This window comes from Periplaneta americana, chromosome 5 (genome assembly GCF_040183065.1).
Source record: "Periplaneta americana isolate PAMFEO1 chromosome 5, P.americana_PAMFEO1_priV1, whole genome shotgun sequence".
Classification (NCBI taxonomy): Eukaryota; Metazoa; Arthropoda; class Insecta; order Blattodea; family Blattidae; genus Periplaneta; species Periplaneta americana.
The window spans coordinates 11,269,188-11,294,444 of record NC_091121.1 but is presented as its reverse complement, the minus strand read 5'-3'; the positions used below and the strand labels follow the sequence as shown (position 1 = coordinate 11,294,444).

Sequence of the window (25,257 nt, the reverse complement as noted above, 5' to 3'; positions counted from 1 at the left end):
GTGAAACGTTTTGGGGTTATATAAGTAGATGTAGAGAATAACTTAAATTAGATTTTGATTTCTATATTTTACTGAGTGGCGGCTATATATTATATAGGCCTATAGTATATGTTACTGAAAGCTATAAAACTTACGTAAGATAATAATATTATTAAAAATCAAATTTTTTTATAGTTATTAATCAAGTGGGGTTGGGTCTTTTTCATATATTTAATGGCGGTGTGGTGTAGATATTTATATGCGTGGTTCTCTTAAGTATTGGCTCGAGAGAGAGAGTATCTTTCACTGTTATGGAAGCAAATAACTTTCCAAATGTCTGGTATTCTTCATTGAAAATAAATCTGAAAAATGTTTATTTGAATGTCTAATGAACTTAGTTTGCAGCATTTGCTGCACAAGCCACTAGTTATGTTATAAAATTAAGAGTGCATCTAGGGTAGACCAGGGTAATTGTAAACAGGGGGTAATTGTAAACAAATGCTGTGACATTATTAACATGGTGGAAGAAAAAAATTTAACTTTTTTATCTACCTCCATCAGAACGTTTGCTTGTGAGTTTTACTGATGGAAACACACTTTCTTTAAACTGGAAATGCAGTTCTGCAAGTTTCAGTCCACCCCATTCTGTCAATTATATATATTTTTCGTGTAGGTCTAATAACAATTCGATTTTGGCAGTAGAGTTTGTATTATTTTTCATGCAGCCAGGAAACTGTGTGTTTGGTTTTACACTTTTTTTTTTTATATGTTCAGGATGTAGATGATTTTTCTCCTTGTTCAGTTTCACAGCATTTTACAACTAATGTTAACACAAAGTGCACTTACAATTGAAATATTTTCATCATTCTTGCACCAAAATGAAGCTGATTAACGCAGCTAAGTGCCAGACTATAAACAGTGACCTACTACTTAAGAAAGTTAATTTAAAACTCCAAGACCTTAATTTTTTATTTTCATGTTTAAAATTTTCAAAAAAATAAAATTACATTTTTCCACAATGGTATAAGATAGGGCAAAACTGTTTTCACAGTTTATTCTGTGTTCTTTTAGGAGTGAGATAGTGAAAGAAATTTTCTTCTAACAACAAAACTGTGAGTCAAGGACTAAAACAAACAAATTTCCGTTTTTGCTTAAAAAATTTGCCCTCCTGCCCCCAAAAAATATTTAAGGACTTTATGTTGTGTGAAAATCCTTAATTTGTGTCAAGTAATCAAGAAAAAAGAGTTTAAAAAATTGGATAAAATTGCACATTCTTCTCGCAAAGGTAGATAAGTATCTTGAGTGAGAAATTTAGATTATCTCATAGCTGGTCTTTCACTTCAAACCCTCCAGAATGTATTATGAAGTTCTTCCTTCAGTACTTAATAAGCCAGTTCTTACAGGAATGCTAATAAAAAGTTCTGATCCAATAGGGACAATTGAAACCCATTCTTTGATCAAAGCATGAGCTTCCTTGATACCTATGACACCAGTGTGTTCAAGAACTCGTATTGTAGTTTGCAAACTAATACAGTGAAACCTGTTCAGGACGGAAGTGACATGGTCCTAATTTTTTTTTCCGTTGTGGACAGGTTTCCGTATTATTCAGGTGTGACATTAAAATGGAATATTTTGTCATTCATATACATGAAAAACAAAATGGCATACCGCAAACTGCAAGAAGTACAAAATATTCCATTTAACACTCATCACATTAAATCAGCTTTGTGTCGCTTATTACATTGGTGAATCATCTTGATTAAAATCTCATTTTCTGTATAAATATTATCGTAACTCCCTCATTAGTCATTAAATATTACTAAAGTTTACTAATCTCATTCTATTTAATATCTAACACTATACTCTAATACTGTACTGCATATCACTGCACATTATTAATTAATTGGACTAGGAGCCATCTATTAGAAGCCTTGAATTCTGGTTTATTTAATTTCTTTCCCAGTTCAATAGCTTGCTTTGCAGGATAGGTCCAGAAATTGGCTTGTTCTTTGAAAGGTCATGAAGAACCCACTCCCACAACAGTTCATTTATTTTCACATAAACAGTTGCTTTCTGGTTCCTTTTGTGTCACCAATATTGGCCGTACACCACTCACTCATTATGATCTTTATCTTTTGAAGTGTCACACCTGAGTTTTCCACAACTCTACTTCAATATTATTTCACACAGACTTCGTTTCTAATTTTCCTTTATCTCGATAACTTTTACTTCTTCACTTAATGTTAATGCCACATTTTATGCAACTTTTTTTTTTACCTGGAAATCACTACACTTGCGCTCTGTCTAGCTATAAGACAGTCTACGGATATGAAGCATTGAAAATCTTTGAAGGGACTCGTCTGCCTAGTCAACAGGGTAATAAAATTTATGACCGACAGGCCAACACACCCTCGTACCCTCTAGAATTTTGCAAAGAAAACTTCTTTTTATCTTAGTGACCTACATATTTCGTATATTCCTTGAAATTACACGCTGTTTCAAAATGTAGTTACAAAATATAGTGTGTCCAAAATATTGTTTCCGTTTTGAACAGTAGCAGACAGTTTCCGTTTCCGCATTGGACAGTTTCCGTTTTATTCAGGAAAAATTACACATAATACATACAAATTTCGCCGGGACCAATAAATTGTTCCGAAATAGACAGGATTCCGGATTATTCAGGTTCCGATTTGAACAGGTTTCACTGTATATCAAGGTGACCAATGTAGACCGTTGTCTGTGACCACTTGCCCTCCAACAAATGATTCATATTAGAGCACAGGTAGCAAAGGAAAGCCAATTACTAACAAAACACATTACTACAACATTTAAAAATGGATTTATTATATTTTCAATTGCATGGTTTTTGACTCTACTAACTACTACTATGTTTACAGTAAAAAGTTTCCGGAAGATGATCTACATGAGCTGTTCCCTGAGGGATCAGGCGATTTGGCATCAGAACAGTTCATAGCAGGCTGGTTTCTACTAGAGCATCACCATGCCACAACATTTGATGACTTAAGAGCTGGTCTTGCTTTTCTTCGTCGAAAGGTTGATGGCCAAAAGGAAGGGCAGCTTTCATTCCTCAAAGTATGCTAATGCAATGAATTCCTGCATGATATTACTAATGTATAATTTTTTAAAGATTGAAGACTCTTGCAGTTCATTTATGATATAGTGTTTTAGGTATATAAACGGTCTTGTAGAGGAAAATGACTAAAACCATTAGGGATCTCCATTTTCAGGAAAATATAAGGAATACCAGTGTCTATGCCTGTCCAATACACAATGTTCTCACAATTCTATTTGAGTAAAAAGTTGAAACACTATTTGTAGCTTTCCTGTTTTTAATTTTATAAAGAAACTAAATACAAAAGGTATAGCAGGTGATAAAAAAAAAGGAACATTTTTTTTCTTTTTTTTTTTTTTCACTGTTTATTTATTTATTTTTTTATTTATTTATTTAATACTTTGCACTTGAGCTGCATTAGGCATTGCAGCCCGAAAGAGCAGAAGCTCGTGTTCGGGCGCAGTTCAGATCAGTTATACAAAATATATCACAAAATTAAGAGAGTTCATTGAGCACAATAATATTAATAAATGTAAAATACATACAGTATGTAATAATAGGGTCTATATACACATAGAAGATACAAAAGTACATGAATATTAGAGTATCAATTTTTAACTCAACATATTTTTTAAAGCTATGTTTTTCATTTATAAAGAGTATGCCAAGAAGTCCGTTTTTTATGACATCGTGTTCAGTAAATCTTCATTAATATATTTACCTGAGGTCTGGAGAAAAATGTATACCATAACTAAAATGACATTTAATAGCAACTGAAATAACATTTGGGACTGTACAGGAAGAACAAGTTAAGTCAATTTAGTACAATTTTCTCAAGAGAAATTTGTAACTTCACAGTTAAGCTAGTTTTGAGTCTGTAATACAATACTCAGATATATAACACATGTCATATTTTTGAAGAATGTAAGATTAACTGTAGGAAATCTTAGCTGTTTAGAGCAAAGCTGGCTGATTATTACATTTCAAACTCCAACCCAGAAAATTGTATAAAATTGACTTACCTTGTTGTTACCATATGACCCTCAATTAATAATGTGATTATTTTACAACAGAAGTCTGTTGTTTTGGACTGCTTATGCCATAGGAATAAACCGTTCCCTCAAATTGTGATAACTGTTTAATAATTCGTTCAGTTACATCATGAATGTTACGAAATATTTCATTGTTTCTAAAGCAGTAACATCATCATTAAAGGATACAAGATTGGTGGAGGCAATCATTGGCAGATATGAATTTGCAGGAATTTTAAATTAGACCACATCTCAACAATGAACACGTGTTGTATTTTTGTGTTCTTAAATTTTCATGACAAATCTAATTTCAAGAAAAATTTATGTACAATGTGTTATGTTTTGTATTGCTGGGACTTAAAATACAATTATATAAGTTAAAAAACTAATAAAATAAAAACGTTTATCGGATGTAAATTAACATGGAAATTATAGGAATTTCAGAAAAAAAAAAAACGAATATTTGTGAAAAACGCGTAAGTGCGTAAGTAACATATGAAAGTTTTACTATACTTGTCTCAGAACGTAAAAAATGATATATCTTACAAACTAATATTTTGTAAAAATTGCCTTAAATTCAATTTATGATTCCAGTCCAGTTTACCTTTACATACCAAAGAGAAATGTGCCACTAAATTAATATATCACCACAGTCACAAAGATTGAGTTGTGAGGGTGCTAGGAATAATAGACTGTGCTGGTACTATTTCGCATTGTCTGTAATGAGGCAATATTAGCGATCCTAGTGGTTAGCAACTATCTATGGATGCGTATTTACTACGTATTGAGCTTCGTGACTGTATATACTAGACTGTGATATCACTGTGGAGAGTAAGGGGGGCCATGATTTATTAAATAATCATAGATAAAAGCTAATCGAAAACAATTGAATTATAATGGTTCTTTTATGAGATTAGAAATTTTAGATACTGTGGAATGAGTAATGTTTCTTTCTGGATGCAGTTCATTAAGTAGGACATTAACCTCTTTTTGGGTTCTTTCCCTATCACCATAGCCGATCATCATCAGTATTTCAATTTGTTCTCTTTCTATAAGATTTTTTTCTCTGTTAACAGGCAAATGTCGGTTCAGTAATGGACCAATTAGACACTCTGACAATCCTGAAAGAAAAGTTTGAGTCTGATGTGAAAGAGCATGGACCTGATCCTACAGCGAAAGTGGAGAAAGCAATTCAAGGTGTGCTAGATTCGTCATAAGTATAGGGTGTCTGGATGAAAGATATCGAAAATAAAATAAAAACAGACTTCCTCTAGTTCATAGCTTGTTGTCCCAGAATCAGATCTTTTCGTGGTGGAGGTTTACGTCCATATTGTATTTTAAAACAACTCTGAACAGCTGTATCAGACTTCAGTTCAGCCAAGGTCACCTACTGGTGTATACACTTCGTCAGGACACTGATAAAACTTTAGCTGATTCACTTTTTAACTGTAAATACCTTACCCTTTAAATAAGTATAGTAAGATATGAATAACTTTCTACTAATGTAATTTTTAAGTTATTGTAAATTTTTATACTGAACAACAATGTAATTTTATTATCTCAACAATTAACTCTTCACTCTCTACAATTTAATTTCACTCCCGTCAACAGTGGGATTTGCTCTCCGCGTTCGTTATTGCACTCCACAAACGACAATGACAATTTACTTGGACTATTACGAACAGCAATGAACTGTTAATCTTAACTAATATTCACAAAGCACTATTTACAACACAGAACTGTCAGTTCTTAGTTCACAGCTCGTTTGTCTAGGCTAGTTCTTCTAGCTCAGTCACTCGTGTTCACAGAATCTCGAACCCCACACCTTCAGAGACGAACCACTGCACTTCGAACTCAGGTCCCCCAACTGCGGTCCACTGCACTCGAACTCCGGGCTTCAGGCTCCACAGTTACGGACACGACTCAAGTCGCGCTCTGGTCTCGAAGCTGGCTTCACTGCTACACAAGACTAACTCGCTTACTGTCCAAATCTGCCTGTAACAACACTGGCTTACTGACTGACTGACTGACTCGCGTTCACTTGCGCGTTATATTTATAACTAAGCCATAGTTTCTGGAGAGTTCGCGAACAATCGACAGACGCCCAGACTTCACTGGATTTCTCCACTCAGTCACCAGCTGCTACTTCCCCTCTCTCCCGCGGCCCAGAATGCTGCCATTTCTCCTCTCCTATCCATGCCGCGCGCTGCCCCCCCAGTGCTCCGTGGAGCCCGTGTCGACTCCCGCACGACTCTTGCGAGACGCGTGTTCGAGTCTCGAGGTGGCTGTCACATTATGTTGCATGTTAAGAGTATTAAGTAGTTGCTATAGTTCATGTTTTAAATGGAACCTGTGTTATATCCTATTCCATTTTTAAATTTATTTTTCTCAATAATTTTTTATTCATTTACAATTAGAAGACTGGCTAATTAAATGGAGAATACAAACGAGTGAAAACAAATCAGTTCATGTTACTTTCGGAACCAGAGCTGAAAACTGTCCTCCTGTAACACTGTACAATGAAGAACTTCCTGAAGCAGACGATGTTAAATATTTAGGTATGCATTTAGATAGCCGCTTAACATGGCGAAATCATATTGAAACTAAACGTAAAGAATTAAATTTTAAAACATCAAAAATCTATTGGTTATTGGGACCTAAATCAAAACTGTCATAAAAAAATAAACTTCTTGTTCATAAAGTCATACTAAAACCAATCTGGACATACGGCATCCAACTGTGGGGAACTGCTAGCAACTCAAACATTGAAATACTGCAGAGGTATCAGTCCAAAACTTTACGTTCCATTGTCACTGCACCATGGTATGTACGTAATGATGTCATCCATCATGATCTAAACATTTCAATTGTAAAAGAAGAAATCTCTAAGTTCAGTAAATAATACCTGCACCAATTAAATCAACATCCCAATCATCATGCATTAAATTTGCTGGATAATAATCAAACAATAAGAAGACTTAAAAGGACCAATGCTCTTGACCTTCCATTCATTTTTACTACAACTATTTAAAAAATTGTTATTTTTCTTTTGGAGTGTTGTCATGGGATAACATCTCCACTCATGTCATATTCCTTTATAATATTTACTTATTGTCTATTGTAGACAGATTGTAAATGTGGCATAAGTGTTATTAAAAAAATAAATTGCAATTAATTCATGTTTTTATTTTCAGATAAGTCAGTTATTAAATACAATAAATAATCTAAATGTTCAGTCTTATGACTTACCAATTTAATCTTAACATTTGTTAATACATGTTAAATATAAATCATGTATAAACATTTTTGCCTTTTACGGCATCATCAGATACAATTTGCTTCTACGATATCTAAATTACATAGAGGAATTTTTGTTTTCTCTTATAGTAAACCATCAAATTGGTGTTATAATAATGAGTAATAATTTGTAATAATGACTCACGAGTTTTATGTATTTTGCTTGTTGGAAAAATTTTTAGGTTATAAATAAGTCTACATTTCATATTTTGATTTTCAGATGTCACGACATCAACGTAATATTACGAATTATTTTGTGAATTATGACAAATATAAAATGAAGATATTGTAACTTTTATTCTTACAAATACAATAATTACTTTCTATAATTGAATGTAAACACTTCCATCAACAATGGGATTTCCACTCCACACAGTAACACAGTATTCGTTATCGCACTTCACAGACGACAATGACAATTTACTTGGATTATTGAGAACAACAATGAACTGTTAATCTTAACTAATGTTCACAGAGCACTATTTTACAAATCAGAACTGTCAGTTCACAGTTCGTTTGCCTTGGCTAATTCTTCTAGCTCAGTCACTCGAGTTCACAGTATCTCGAACCCCAGACCTTCAGAGACAGTCCACTGAACTTCGAACTCAGGTCCCCCAACTGCAGTCCACTGCACTCAAACTCAGGACTTCGGACGCTCACACAGCTGCGGACACACTCAAGTCGAACTCCGGTTTCGAAGCTGGCTTCACTGCTACACAAGACTGGCTGGCTTGATGTCCAGCGACTACAACAACTGCTGCAGCTCACTTGCCTCTCTTCTTTTATAACAAAACCATAGTTTCCAGAGAGTACGATACTGGAAATTCTGACGGATGTCCAGAAGATGGCACCTCTCGAATTCTCTGGATTTCTTCCCTTTCTGCCGCAGTTTCTGTCTCTCCTCTCCTCTCTATGCCACAGCACATGCCCCAGGAAGCAGATGCACGCACAACTTCATTTTTTGTCGTGCCTAGCCACGGCCGACTTTGCCCTCCTTCTGCCGGTCATGAGATCGTTTCCCGGCTTTCACAATATAAATTACCGTACATCAACAAAGCATTACATAAATTGAGCTATACATTACAAACACAATATCATATATTTAAACACAAAGTTTGAAAACGTAAGTTATTTTAATTTAAAAATTGTGACAATTTAAAATGCACATGTAACTGAAACCATTGTAACATGAGTTTTATGTATTTCAATACTAAATAGAATGTAATTAGTTATACAATGTAGACTTATTTGTAACGTAAAATATTTTTCCAAGTAAAATACATAAAACTCTTGAGTCATTATTACATATTATTACTTATTATTATAACACCAATTTGATATTTTACTATAAGAGAAAACAAAAATTCCTCTATGTAATTTAGATATCGTAGAAGCAAATTGTATCTGATGATGTCGTAAAAGGCGAAAATGTTTATACATTATTTATAACATATTTTAACAAATATTATTAAATTGATAAGTCATAAGATTGAACAATTAACATTATTTATTGTATTTAATTATTGATTCTCTTGAAATTTTCACCACAACCCTATCTTTATTCACTCATATTAGTTGTGTACCGTTGCCTCCTTTAAAATCAATTTAATTACTGCATTGAACACCTTCCACTCTGCAGGCTATACTTACTTAGATATATTAATTTTTATTTTAGATACTTTTCATCTGGACATCTAGTATTGGCAAATTTTGACAATCTAGTTATTGATGTTTTTTTTTTCATCTCCAGTAGTATGTTTAAAGTTGTTCGGAACATAAAATACACAGAATGTCTCATTTACCTTACTGACCCAAAAAAAAAAATATATATATATATATATATATATCTGTGTGCATGTGTGTGTGCGTGCGTGCATCCTAAATCGTTGGTCCCACCCGCATACATTAAAAAGTACATTAATATTTCCGTTTGTAGTGAACCCTCACTTCGGTTATAGTGAACCTTGTATCCTGACAAATTCTTATTTGAAGTCAGACCTTCTTGTATAAAATTGAAAGAATGTGTCGAGAAGAACATTCTAAGTTTCTTACTCCTTTAGTCAAAGGACAAAGGTAGGATTAGTGATTCCTAGACAATGAGCTGTACTGTGAATCCAGACAATGCGTGACGACAACCTTGCCTCATTCCACCATTGAAGGGTTGCCATTCTGTTCTCAGGCACTCTACTCTACTGTTATTTCTAACCCTCCACCATCAAAGGGTTGCCTTTTATTTTCAGAAACATTTCTATTATGACAGCATCAAAACAACAGAAAATGAAATTGCCTTCTTTTATTACTAGGGGATGGACATTATGTCCAGAGCATAAATAAAGGCAAGATTTCGATGGCTTTCAAACTCCATCAATCCTCTCCCAGTTTCCATTAAGTGACCTGGAAAATTCCAAGGCTGAGTACGGAGTCACACCATAACAGCGTTTGTCATTTCTGTTTCTAGTGTTCCAACAGTGAATGTACTGTATAAAAATGTCGAAGCGTAAAGTGTTTTCTTTGGAAGATAAGTAGAATATTATAAGTGACATTGAACGTGGTCTTTCGTAGACATAGATCGACAGCAAAGTTTAAGTAAATCAAGTGTGAGTAACAGTATACAGTGTAATCCATTCCACAAAAATGAAATGTTTTATTTTCTTGTTCACAATTTCATTAATTTCTGTCATTTAAGGTTAGGGGAGAGACACTTGGGATATAGTGAACGACATATGCAAGTTTGCAGAGATTCACTATATATCCGGAGTTGACTGTGTGTGTGTGTGTGTGTGTGTGTGTGTGTATATATATATATATATATATATATATACAGGGTGCGTCAGAAAGAACGGACGGATTTCACATGGCAAGAAAATTGTAAAGATTCATCAAATCAAAAAATTTATTGTTATCAACATATTCACCAATACATACAGTTTATTTATGGAAAACAACATTATCCCTATGATGTCCTTGGCTTTCAATACAGGCATCGAGGCGTTTTCTGATATTCGCCATCACTTTCACAGTCATAGCTGGTGCAATTGCCACGATTTCTTCACGAATCGCTGTCTTCAGTTCGTCCAGTGTATGTGATCGATGTTTACAAACTTACGCCTTCAAATGGTCCCAAAGAAAGAAGTCGCAAGGCGCGAGATCTTACCGTAGCCTCGGACAATCTCAGTGCAATAGAATTTCGTCCAGGTGATTTCTTCTTTAATGTTGAACCTGAGATACGAAATGAAGCCACCCACCGCAAAATTGTATTCCGAGTTGGAATCCTAGCGTGACGTCCGATGTCGAAATGAGTCCTGAGTGGCGATCACAGACTCTTCATTTTTCAAAAATGTCTCTACGATGAAAGCACGTTGTACACCAGACCAACACCATGTTCTCAACTGAAACTGCATTCTATGGCTGACCCAACAGTCGTGGTCCCCCTCACTATATCTGTCTCCTCGTTGCGTATCGATAGTTTGAAATCCATCCGTTCTTTCTGACGCACCCTTTATATATATATATATATATATATATATATATATATATATATTTATAGACACACACACACACACACACTTTCAAATAACAGTTATTTAAGTACAACAGGAATTAATGCAACAGGTATATCTTTCTTCTAAACTTGTTCTAAACTAGATACGAGTGCTGACTTAATTTTTACACACCTCATCTTAGTACCCAGGTCATGAAAGCTTGAAGTTATACCTCTGTGCAACTCATGTGTCTTCATTATGTGTACCTTTATGATTATATATAGTTAGAATAATCTTTTTTATTTGTAAAGCAAAAACTTGGCATTAATATTATTGTTCAGATACAAACAGAAGAAATCATGTTGGATGAAATTTATTGTGATACTAGCCATACCCGTGTGCTCCGCTGCACCCGTTAGAAATAAATATAAAATAATTACATAATTAAAATAGGACATTTGATCCAGGGAACATTCGTGTTTGATAGAAGGATAAATCGTTTAATATGTTACTTCATTTAAATTGTATTTAAAATATTAAAATGCGATCATTTTGATCCAGAGACCACTCATTTGCTGCAATGACAATTCCTTTAACATGTTTCTTAATTGTTATTACCAATTATTTTTGGAAAAGCGAAAATTAACAGCAAAATTTTGGCTACAGATTTGTTATTATGTTTATATTATATTATATTAAATTTATTAAATCTGCATACTTAGACTTCAACAAATAAAATTTGATAACTCAATCCCAAGGGAAAAAATGGAACTCCCTGCATCAAAATCCACAGTTAATTCCCGATTTACCACGAAAATCGTCTGTAGCTGCATTTAGATTGGCAACAGGCCATGATTGTTTGGCCAAACACCTGCATAGAATTGGAATATATCAGTCCCCTAACTGCTCATTGTGCAACTCAAACCAAGAAATGGATTCGGAACACCTGAAAATCTGTGCTTCAGTGGCTAGTCATGATAATATCTTTGAAAAATATTGGAATGCAAGAGGTCAAATGACTTTATTGTCAAATGCCTGGCATTAGAAAACAACAACATATTATATTATATTATATTATATTATATTATATTATATTATATTATATTATATTATATTACATTACATTACATTACATTACATTACATTACATTACATTACATTATATTATATTATATTATATTATATTATATTATATTATATTATGTAAAAAGTGTGTTGATAACGGATGTACTCGAATTAGAAAGTTTTTAATTTGTTGTGGGAGCTCTTGAATCTCAGGAGGAACAACTTTTACAACAGCGCAACATAATCTGCTTGGCTCATTACCCAATTTTTTTGCATTGCATTTATTGCATATATATTTTATGTATTTTAACAGGATTCAATTGTGCATAGTTAAAATTTGAACTATAAAATAATGGATTGCTAAGCTAACGTACTATTACTGCATACTAAATCAATACACTCTCGTTTGTTAATTCTCTGAGATAAAAATGAATATGTTCATAAACATTATTTTAAGAAATACAGGAAATGAATACACAGAATAGCCTATCAAGTTTTCTGTGCATAAGAAGCTATTTTAATCTTACCCGTCCTCAATTCACTCACAAGTTACTGTAATAACATTATAGCATTATGTCCATCCAGAGAAACTACACTTTCCAATGATAAAATAATAATTAATTATACAAATCGGTTAATTCAGCTTCCGATATTACTTCATACAAACACAGAAACATTGTCTGTAGGCTATGTTTCATAGCTTTCGATTGTTGTGTCCAAGGCCCCTTATAGACGAAGTCATTTGTTTTTTATTTCAATACACCGCATTAGATGGCAGTTATTTTAATTTTAAAACTCATTTATCTCATTAAATATCAGTCCTATCAAAATTTTTCAAGGAATAAAACTTTTCGCAAATGATTTTTAAAGGAACTTTTGTTATGTAACATTTTTCACAAAAAATCAATAATAAGCGAGATATTTCGATTTATTTAATTCAGGCCCCCTTATAACCCCCTTTTAAATAATGTATTTTGAATGCCATATAGCCTAAAATCTAAGTTACAAGGAACTTAATTTATATTCCAATTTTCATCGAAATCGGTTCAGCCATTATTGCGTGAAAAGGTAAGAAACATACAGACAGACATACAAACAAAAATTTCAAAACAGCGATTTTCGGTTTCAGGGTGGTTAATTATATATGTTAGGACCAATTATTTTTGGAAAATCGAAAATTACCAGAAAAATTTCGGCTACAGAATTAATTATTAGTACAGATTATGCCTGTTTTGAAATTCGTTACCTTTAACTATTGCTTTGGGTGCACCGTCAGAGAGATTAGTTCATCATGGCATTCTAGCTGAAACATACTGCGTGTGACAAAAATACTGTCCCTTTTCTGTAGCAAGTAAAGTTCTCTAGAAAATCACGTAATTTCGTCTCTTTCCTTCAAAGTTATTATACATTTTATTAACTGCTTCTTATATTAAAATTGGGCTAAGTTTCTTTTCTAGGTACTATGTATATTACAAAGAGTTACTGTTTCGTTTCAGAGTCAATGTTGGAAGCAAACAAGCTGTTTGAAGAGGTTCTCGCAAGACGAGATCGAGCTGATGCTACAAGAAATGCTCTTGGAGTGCTGCAGAGGTTTAAATTTCTCTTTAGTTTACCAGTTAGTATTGAACGTAACATTCGCAAAGGAGATTATGATGTCGTAATCAATGATTATGCACGTGCCAAAAATCTGTTCAGCAAGACAGATGTCCCTGTAAGTACTTTGATTCTATATTATTGTGTTAATTTATTACATTCACTGTTTACTTAACTTGCTGCTTTTCTAGTTTTGAACTGTGGAATTATTAAGAGTTATGATTTTTGCTACAAGTTATATTTACGAGTTATTGCAGTGTGAACATTTGCGATTTTCACATAGCATTTCTGCTTTTTACAAAAAATGTTTTTTTTTTTTTTAAAGAGTCTCCAGTATGGGCAACCAGATATCTAATCTGAAATATTTATGACTAAAACAAGAAAAAGAAAATACTTTTACTTTGAATCTCCTTACTTACTGGCTTTTAAGGAACCCGGAGGTTCATTGCTGCCCTCACATAAGCCTGCCGTTGGTCCCTATCCTGAGCAAGATTAATCCAGTCTCTACCATCATATCCCACCTCCCTCAAATCCATTTTAATATTATCTTCCCACCTACGTCTCGGCCTCCCCAAAGGTCTTTTTCCATCCGGCCTCCCAACTAACACTCTGTATGCATTTCTGAAATCGCCCATATGTGTTTTTTTTTCTGTAGGGGCGTGAGCATTTATAACTACGATATCGCACCATCTACCCTTAAGTACTAAATACGATAACCTGTCACTGATAAATTCGACCTTTTTTACTGCTGATTTTATTCTTTTATGTACAAAGAATCCTGTTCCTAATTGGTGATTATCATTTCCTTCCCCATAATACAATAAGTAATCGCCTATTTGTGAAATGCCATTCCCCTCTAACCTAACCTCTTGTACTCCCACAAAGTCTATTCTATATCTAGCTAATTCTTTTGCTACTAATGTTACCCCTCCTGTTCTATAAAGACTAGTTACGTTCCATATACCAAATCTTATAAACTTTTTCCTTTGCTGTGGTCGTGCCGGAGAATCAGTCCCATTCCGAGGCTTACTGTTAGGTTTTGTAACAAGCTGTTTTTTTACGATGATGGGTTGTTAGTCCTTTGCTCAACCCCCAAGCTGGAGGACCACCCCTTATCGGCTGTCCACGACTGCTTATTCAATATATTCGCAGCTACCCTCCATATCTGGAGGCCGTCTCCTCTATCTGCAACCTCAGGACGCGCCATGCCGTGGTGATAGGGTCCCACAATACATGGACTTTGAATCTTCTAACAAAAAAAAAGTTAATGACATAAATAAAACAAAACATTAATTAAAGACGTCAACACAGAAGTGATAGAGGGATTAAACAAATCTGTTATAGACACAAGCTAGAATTGTATATAGAGTTCTGTTTATTGATTATTTTAATGTTTTCCGCAGGTATTTAAGAAAGTTCTGGTTGAAGTGGAACAACGAATCAATAGGCTTAGAGATATTTTACACAATAAGCTGCAAGACATGCCTTCCACACTTGAAGAGCAGAAGAAGATTATAAGGTACTGGTACTGCCATAATGATTTGGTATTTATAGTAGCGTGCAAATTAATCCGAACACGACATATTTTTACATTTTCTGTCATTGTTGGCCTCACAGCTGCTCATACCGCTTTAATTGACATCTGTAGAACATGTAATTCCATTGTTGAAGGTCTGTCGTTATTATTTTTTTTATAATATGTGACATTTTGCCTGTCGTTTTGTACTTATAAGCATTTCAGTTGTGTTGAAGACTTAATACTGCAATCCTGTGTACATTCTGTCGTCTTCACAAATGGATAAAACTCCACGAAAACGGTCTAAAATTATAACATTAGCAGACACAGAGGCAAATTGCTGCAGAATGTCACATTGGTTTGGCTACTGTTTATTCGATCATAAAACAATACAGGGAGACTGGATCCATCACACCCCAGAAAAGAAGAAACTGTGGCCGGAAAAGGAAGACTTCACCTGCAGATGATCGTTTAATTGTCAGGAAAAGTAAATTAAATCCTAGACTAACTGCTGTCGACTTAACCCGCAAGTTAATGGCTACCACTGGGGCGAATTTTCACGTCACAACAGTGCGGTGTAGGCTTTTGGAAGTAGGGCGAAGGGATCGTAAGCCTATTAAGAAGCAACTGCTAACCCCTGTTATGTGCAAAAAACGCTTAATGTGGGCAAAATTACATCAACACTGGACAGTGAATGACTGGAAAAACGTACTTTTTTCCGATGAGTCTCATTTCGAGGTCCATGGCCACTGTGTTTCTTACGTACGGAAAGGATCCGAAAAAGCAACAGCAGCTCATCTCCAACAAGCACCCAAATACCCCCCTAAAGTAATGTTTTGGGGTTGTTTTACACATGAATGGCCTGGAGCATTAATATCTATCAAGGGAATGATGAATTCTGACAAATATATTCACTTATTGGAAACCAGAATCGTACCCCAGCTGCAAAAATCATTTCCGGATGACAGAGGTGTATTCCAACAAGACCTGGCACCATGCCATACGTCTCGAAAAACTACAGAATTCTTCAACAGGAAGAATATTCAGGTATTCCCTTGGCCAGGCAACTCACCCGACATCAACCCCATTGAGAACTTGTGGCCAATTTCCAAAAGAAGAATGCAAAAAAATGGATTGTTCTACAAAGGAGAAGATGATTTCTGCCCTCATTGGTGTATAGTTTCGCGATGAATAAATGAAGAATATTTGTGGGAAATTAGTGGAATCCATGCCAAATCGTCTCAGAGCTGTTATTAGGAACAAGGGAGGCCACATAGATTTCTGAGGTATGTCTTAGATCCTTTTTTTATCCCGTTTGAGTGTTTTTGCATAAGTAATTACGTTGTTCGGATTAATTTGCACGCTACTGTATAAACATACAGCAAGTTCATGTTAATTATTGCTGAAGATAACAGAATCACTGAACATACCAGTATGTACTTTAGTACTGAACTTACTATAGATATATTCAGACTCCAATATGATGAACAACTCTTGTACTACATGCATAAACAGACAGGTTCCCTTCACCAGTGGTGGATTGATTTAGAGCCATAAGACATTTTATAACAAACGAGTTTGAATCTGTCTGTAGATTTCCTTATGTTTGGAAGTAACATTCGTAATTCTTAAATTGGCAGAAGGAAATTCAACCTGATAACTAGAAAGTCACTATAGTCCACTAGCATATGTAGTAATAGCGGGAAAATGGTTAGGTTTCACCCACACTATTACTATGGAATAAGTGTTTGAACAATCCTTAATGCTGAGTGGAGTATTATTATTTTTATTTAATTTTTTTTTTTTTTCCCTAGAAATCTGGTGAATCTGGAAGCAACTGGAGATCCAGCTTGGGATGGAATATCCTGTCATTCCACATACATATCTCAGCGACTGAATTCTTGCAGAGATGAGCATATTGCAGCAGAAATTGCCGCAGGGGAAGATGCAGGTATTCATAAGCAATCTTATATGGAAGCAGTTTCTTTAATGAAGCTCAGAATTAGTATAAATCCCATGAAATTTGCATTTTGGCTATTGTAAATATTCAGTACGATGTAAACGTAAATTATGGGGATGTAAAAATTAGTTTCGATTGTGTTTAAGATTTGTAAAAAATTATATGTGATGTAAACTGCTTATGTAATCATTTAGTTGTCGTAGTAACAAGTTTGTTTAGAAACAGTTGAATTAAGGTACAAACTCACTCACAGTTTCATTCTCAGCAATCAGATTCTTATTATAATACCCTTCACTTGTCTGCATTTCCGAATTGATAATGTAATAGTATTGTTATTTATCGCTAGAGCGAGAACATTACTTTCTTGTAGTGTTCTGGACTCAAATGCTCGGCCACATTAAGATTTGGAGATGCACCAGGCCATTCTGAATTCCCATAGAAGTTAATGTCACTGTTGTGTTGCATTTGACTTGAAGCATGATGCTTTATCGTACAGGAAACAAACCTCCAGGATCTTTCAAAAATGGAAATATTTTGTTTTCTAAAACTGTATTCCTGAAATAGTCGCCATTCCATGATGTACCTTCTTCTTTGATAATCCACATGACATTGTATGCTTTTTGGAAGACAAATGGTGGACACACAAATAAATTATTGATGTGGAATACATGTAGAAATGAATAATAAAAATGTATTTATTTATTTATTCATTTATTTAATTTTATTTTATTTATTAATTTATTTAAATTTATTCATTGAATTTTATTTATTTAATTATTTATTTATTTAATTTTATTTAATTTTAATTTAAATTAATTTTATTTATTTATTTCATTATTTATTTATGTATTTATTTATTTAATTTATTTAATTATTTATTTATGTATTTATTTATTTAATTTATTTAATTATTTATTTATTTAAATTAATTTTATTTATTTATTAATTTAAATTAATTTATTTAATTTTATTTTATTTATTTATTTAAATTTATTTAATTTATTTAATGATTTATTTATTTATTTTATTTTATTATTTTATTTATTTATATTTCATTTATTTATTTATTCATTCATTTATTTATTTTTTTATTTTTATTTTTTTTATTTTTTATTTATTTTTTATTCATTTATTTATTTATTTATTTAATTTATTAATTTTATTTATTTATTTACTTACTTACTTAGTTACTTACTTACTTAGTTACTTACTTACTTATTTACTTACTTACTTATTTACTTATTTATTTATTCATTTATTCATGTGAAAATCAGATAGCCCAAAGCCACACTTTTAACAAAAATGTTTTTTTTTTTTTTTTTTTTTGTGCGAGTTAATTTCTTACGTATGTGGGGAAGCTACTAGTAAAATATTATAAAAATTATTCAGCAAATGATTTAAGTATGTACTGAAGAAATTATGATACCACATCTAATAGCATTGGACTCTAAATCTTTAACACGCTCTCCTGTAAAATTTTGTCTGTGTAGCTTAGGACTATATCATTATCACCCCTTTATTTATTTTATTTATTTATTTAATCGTCTGGTAGAGTTAAAGCCTTCATGCTTTCTTTTCCACATAACCAGCACTAACTGCCACAAACAATATAAAATATAATGATAATAAACTAAAATAGGTACAATAAAAAATGAAGTTATAACAGCCAAGTGTGTTTGCATGGGCTTGCTTTTACATTGTACCTCTAAACAAAGGTATGACCAACTCAGTATTACATGTGTCATTGCTTGATATTTTAGGATGCCTTTTAATACCAGTAAAGATATTAAATAGATGTATAAATCTGAAGCTAAGTTTTTTCCTTCATTCTGATTAATTTTAGGTAAAACTCCGAAGGCAGGTCATCAGTCAACACCAGTTACAAACAAGTTTGCCAAATCAGGTAACAACGCTAACAACAACAACAATAACAACAATTCTCAGTCACAGGACTGGCTGAGTTCAGTCCCCCAGAGAGTGCTCTTTGTTGAAGAGCTCACCGAGTTAGTGTCTGAGAGATTTCCCGACCTCTGGAAGCTCGGACAGGCCTATTTCAGTGGCGATTTACATGTCAAGGTGGAGGCAGGTCGACAAGCTCAGTTTAAGGTAATATATTTGTGTATAATCTTATTGAATACGTTAATTACTGACAGTGACAAAACATACCACTTTGGCAGCCATGCTGTACATGATGTGTATCTGTGGAGAGTTATGTCGTGTACTAGGGTGAGTGTATGTGTATGGAATGAATGATTATGATGATGAAGCTGAGGAAGGGAGAAGGAGAAGGGGAAACCCGGTGCCAGCACATAGCCTACTCCTGTCGAATAGCGCCAAGGGAGCTGCCAGGCTTAACATCCCCATCTGAAGATCAAATCGCTATTATAGTCCTGTTGCTCTAATTTCCGGCAGCCAATCGCGTTGCAGGTCGGCTACATCTAAATGTGTGTGTCTTGTGATTTGCTGAGGATGACGTTATTCATTTCTTAAGGCTCGATAAATACTTAATATAATCGCCCGCCATTTTGGCTCTTTCATTGGCGTTCGCAGAAAGCACACGAAGACGTTATTTGCCACTCAATTATTTGCTCAATTACAGTGCGTTTGATTTATTATCATAGGAGCTACGACATGATAATGTTTAACGGTGTGACAATTAGATTCCTCGTATGGTAGCTCGGCAACGAAAGAACAAAAATGGCGAACGATATTACCTACCTAGACTTTATAGAGCCTTCACTTCCTAAGACGTAAGCAAAGAGGAGGAGTCACGCCGGGAATAACAGCGTCGCTACTATGGCAGTGACGTATGCCTTCTCTTCATATGCACTGCACAGAGATTTGGGGTTTTGAAGCATATTTTTTAAAATCTTGTTAATCTTTAGCAATATGAAACAGTCTTTGACATATCATTTTTCAGTATTGATCAATCTTTGACAAGTATACTTGTAAAGTATTGAATTGGAAGACAAATTTGATTGTATAGATACAATACCATTTTTTAAACATATTGTTTATCAGCTGTTACTATATTGATATTGAACTGAGTAAAACCCCAATAAGATGCTGTTCAAGGGACCGCGTATTAGGCAGGTATACTAATTTTGACTTATAAACAGTATCTATTAGCATTTTTCCTTATTGAAATACATGATTCATGAAAAGTAAGATCGATATCATACCTATAAATAGGAATAAACAGACAGCCGAAATAATTGATCCTACCATCAGATTTGAAATCTCAGCCACTCAACCATCTGAAGTGAACGAAGAGAAAAAGAAAATCTACGAGCCCACGATTCAGTACTTATCAGCGAAATACAACATAGAAAAAATTACAGTTACGGTCTCTTCTTCGGAGCGAGAGGCACCATTCCGAAAGCCTTTGTAAAGTGGAGGGAAAAATACAAGCTGACGAGAGATCTTCAAGATGCCATCGTCACCACCATTATAAAATTTTCTGTAGCGATATTTCGTCAGCATCTTTATGGTGTACATTCAATTTAAATTACTCTTGGTTCTATTTTTTTTTCTTATGTCTTAATCACTTTTGTCTGAAACCTGTTTATATAATTTTTCATTTTAAATTTTATTGTGGGCTATTCTGTGTCGCAGGGCAAACCCAAAATATTGGGTCAGACTACTAAATTAAAATCCATTATGCAATTGCTGTACTGTACGTTAAAGACATTTACGATACTGTATGTATGTACTGTACTTAATTGTTTCTAAAAGAGTCATTTATTGTTGTTTTGTTGTGCGTGTTCTCCAAGTCCTCATGTTTGCCACACTTCACTCTCTTGCGCTTACACCCTCCCGACGTCGCAGCTGCAGTGATTGAGTCGCAATTTTTAATTATCGTCCTTAATGTCGATGGTGGGATTCGTAATAAATCAGAGAATTGTTTCTGATTAAGAGTACTGTTTTCATCGTACTTTCGTAAGATTTCCAATTTTTCCGACACAGAATGTGCTTTTCGTTTAACACTCATTGTAATAACACTCACAGACACTTCAATGTATAAAGGACAACAAACTGACCAGCAAAAATATCCAGAATTTTATTACAGTCGAGTGAGGAATGTTGCTTGAGAGAGGGTTAGCAAGAGTGGGGTTATTGTAACTGTATGTAGGCTTTAAGTGCGCAAGTGAAGGGTCGAATAAGAGAGCGTAACAAGAGGGTGGGGTATTGTATAGTACATACTTGGGCATCGTGCCACAATTGAGAATTTGTGCCTCACTGACCTTCACAGAGCTTATCGCTCTGAGTGACATCATCTTCACAGACCCCTTTCCTCCCTCACGTAGTTCCTAGGCGTGGGCAGGTTCTGTATCAGTTTCATAAGCATTATCAGTGGTGGCATAATGGCATTATCAAAGCAGTGTGTGCGTGTTAGAAAACGATTATTTTATGAGAAATGGGAGGAAGAGTTTTTTTGCTGTTTAGAAGAGGAGAACATACGATGTATGTTATGCTCGAAAATCCTATTAGGCATTAATAAATTTAATATACGACATTACTCCTTATGTCATAAAGAACATGCTGAATTAGAAGGTAAGACAAATTAAATGTTATTTTTTCGTACTATTCCGAAGAAAATTTATGATCTTAACATTTGCATAGTATACTAAATACGACATTATACCTTAAACACGCTGCATTGAAAGGTACGAGGAATTAAATGTTGTTTGTACGTATTATTTCCAAAAGAAATTTATAAAAAAAAATATATATCAAATGTGCGTAGAAAACGGAATATGATTTTCTGAAATTATTTTAGGTCGATAACATGCAAATCTATTAAGTAATCTTGAGAAATGCCAGAATATTGAAGAAAATAAACGTAGAAAACGTGATGGAATATTATTGGCTAGTTACGCAATTTCTCGCCTGTGATTTAAATCAACTCAATGATGGAGAAATAGTAAAGAGGTTTATTATTAAAGCTGCCGAATTAATTTGCCAAATTGAATAAAAGTTTTCGAGTCTCTCACGTAAACGAAGCGCTTTCCTAATAATTCGCCACTGACCACCTTAGCGATTACGATAAGGTGACGCAGGTCACAGCAGTTTATATTTCCCATCCTACTCTGCAGTCTCCTCTCCTAGTACACAAACTATTTCAAATCGAGTGCCTCACTTAACCGAAAATTGTGCCCATGTATGGTATAGTATGAAGGTTTAAATGCGCAGGTAAAGGGTCGAATACCAATACTTTTCAGGTTAATGACACCAGTAAGTTCAATGGCCAAAATGTTTCATTGCTGTTATAGTACATTACTGAAATTTAGATAAAAAATATTCCACAAAAACAGCATATTATGCGGGACTTGAACGCAACAAACGAGTTATTTTATAAAGGCATTATATATGAAATGTGCAGGGACCGGGATAGCGTAATAAGTGGGCGCGTCTTATCGAGGTTTTACTGTAAGTTCATTTATTATTTTTCACTGTTTTAAAAATATCTACAGAGATAAACTATATTTGAAGATTTTGTAAAATTGAGTACTGTAATGTTTTAAATTTCTGTATTATATTTACAGTCTATGGTAGAATTATTTGTTGGGATAATCTTACATTTTTAATTTTTAGAGAATGGTAATGGCAGCAATAGAATTGTTCTCTGGATTGCTGCGAGCTGCCATCTTGCCCCACACTTTGGATCGAATGTCTATACAACGACAAACATACGGAACGTGGCCTAGCCAGGGAATGGAAGGAGTTGGTCCTTGGTTGCCCCATTGCCTTCGTTACATTCGTTCTACATACAGTTCACTCATAAGACTCGACCTCCCTGGGGAAGCTTTGGATATTGTATCCAGTCTCATATTCGATTTACGGTACGTAATACTAAATAGTGAGATTCAATCTTCCAATGGGTACATCTTGTGTGTTGAAATGCATGTGGTCGTCAGGAAAGATACAAGGGATTTTTTGCCCAGAGCAGGGCAATTTCTCAATAGAAGCCCAAAGTGGCCGAAAGGTTTAGTTGTGGCCGACAGAGCAAATATTAGTGAACAGAGAACGTCAGATGATGTACAGGAGTTCCTCAGGGATCAGAATTAGGCCCCTTGCTCTTCTCTATTTATATAAATGGAATTTCTAAATCATTTAAGCACTGCAGATATCAAATATATGCGGACGACGTTCAATTGTATATTTCAGCCTGTCCTGATGCACTAAATGATAGCATTAATAGTCTTAATGAAGATCTTGATTCCATCTCTTCCTGGTCTCAACAATTTGGGCTTAACAGGCTATTCTGTTCGCGAACCGTACATTAATTCCTGATGTCAACGACCTGAATATTCCACCTGTGAAACTGAATAAAACAATCATCCCGTTTAGCTCTACCGTAAAAAATCTCGGAGTGCATTTCAAATCTAATCTCAATTGGGATAAGCATATTAAATATACATGTAAGAAGGCATTCTCTATTCTCCATTCACTAAAAAGATTTTATCATTATCCATCTAAATTAAAACAGACGCTGGTACAGACACTAATTCTACCTCACTTGGATTATTGCAACGTTTTGTCCAGTGATCTCAGGATTGATTCCGCTCAGAAACTACAGCGTGTTCATAACACGTGTGTCCGCTTCATTTGTAATTTTAGATACTATGATCATATCTCACCTTCTTTCGAGAAGTTATCATGGCTTAGGTTACATGAGAGGAGAAATCTGCACTCACTTTCTCTGTTATATCGAATTATGCACACTTCATCCCCCTATTATTTATTTGCTTGTTTTCATACTCTCTCTCACTATCATAATATTAATACTCGATCACAACGCGATAACACGCTAGAAATTCCACTTGACACATCATCTCTGTATTCCTCATCTTTCACTGTTGCTACCTCTCGTCACTGGAACTCTCTGCCGTCTGAAGTCAAGGGCTGCCGAACATTGAAATCTTTCAAATCCAAGTTAGAAAATTATCTTATGACGAGTTGCCAAACTAACTTACTATTTTGACAAGTGTTGTATTGCATGTTTCCACGTATTCACATTTTTTTTTATGTTCTAATTGATATTTAACTTATTTTATATTTTTGTTTTCATATTTTCTGATAATGGTATATCTATAATGTGATAAATTGAGCTATATAATAATCATAATTTTCCTTACTGTGTGTACTTAAAAATATTGTATTCATTGTATGCTTTGTACTGCACTATTTTATTACTACTATTAGTATTATTATTATTATTATTATTATTATTATTATTATTATTATTATTATTATTATTATCATCATCATCATTATTATTATTACTATTATCTATTATTATTATTACTATTCTTATTTATTATTATTATTATTATTATTATTATTATTATTATTATTAATTGTCTTATTTTTTTATACTTTGTATGTCTCATTTATTTTGACCTGCTGTTCACATTTTATTATGCTTTTTCCTTTCTTTCTGTGTGATATATATTATGTCTGATTTCTACTTACTTGTTGTTTACATTTTATTATTATTATCTTATTCAGTTTTGTGTGTAAAATTGTAGTGTACTTTGTAAATTTGTAGTGTCTTTTGTAACGCAGTTTTACTCCTGGTTGAGTGTTAGAGAAGGCCGTATGGCCTTAACTCTGCCAGGTTAAATAAATCATTATTATTATTATTATTATTATTATTATTATTATTATTATTATTATTATTATTATTAGTATTATTAGTATTATTATTAATGGGAAATAAGGTTGTTTCCAAAAATACAAAATTGTGTGTGTTATTTTGACAGAATTGAATTTCTTTTTGATATGAAAATGCCCATAAGAAAGTGTGGTAGGAGTGAATGGTGTATTATAGTAGAGTACATTTTGACGTTTACGAGAAATGACCAGTAAATTGGAGTCTCTCATTCCGCAACAGGATTTACTTCACTTCTGAAGAAAGCCCTGCTAAGAATTTTTATTATCCTGAATATCCATCAGCTTCAAGGGGTATTTGGAGAGATCCCTTGCCCTAGGAAATTCCAGAATTTTGGTGGAATGGCTGACTTGGGGTTTTCAAGTGTTTTCTGAATAACATCTCTGTTGTCTCCTTATAATATCTGAAAAGCCTGATTCAGTGCTAGTTACAGAAATATTAACAGAGAGGGGAAAAAATCGTGCAAAATATGAAGATTTTATGAAATTTGAATTTTTTTGGCGTTAATTGCATTCTACGTATCGTCAGTTTCTTGATAAAAGTGACCAAGTTCAAAATGCAAAATTTTTTGGAAAAAGGCATTTAA

The 25,257-nt window shown here is 33.8% G+C and overlaps 1 protein-coding gene across 2 annotated transcripts in view; it reads left to right on the top strand.

Annotated features, from left to right (window-relative positions):
* Sec5 (secretory 5) overlaps positions 1–25,257 on the top strand; it is a 49,285-nt gene that overhangs the window by 7,987 nt on the left and 16,041 nt on the right. For both annotated transcript variants that reach the window (XM_069825350.1, XM_069825351.1), the window contains 7 exons: positions 2,877–3,072; positions 5,160–5,280; positions 13,424–13,638; positions 14,924–15,039; positions 16,851–16,987; positions 18,840–19,102; positions 22,592–22,839. In XM_069825350.1, the coding sequence (XP_069681451.1) occupies positions 2,877–3,072; positions 5,160–5,280; positions 13,424–13,638; positions 14,924–15,039; positions 16,851–16,987; positions 18,840–19,102; positions 22,592–22,839 (1,296 nt within the window). The remainder of the gene's footprint in view (positions 1–2,876; positions 3,073–5,159; positions 5,281–13,423; positions 13,639–14,923; positions 15,040–16,850; positions 16,988–18,839; positions 19,103–22,591; positions 22,840–25,257) is intronic.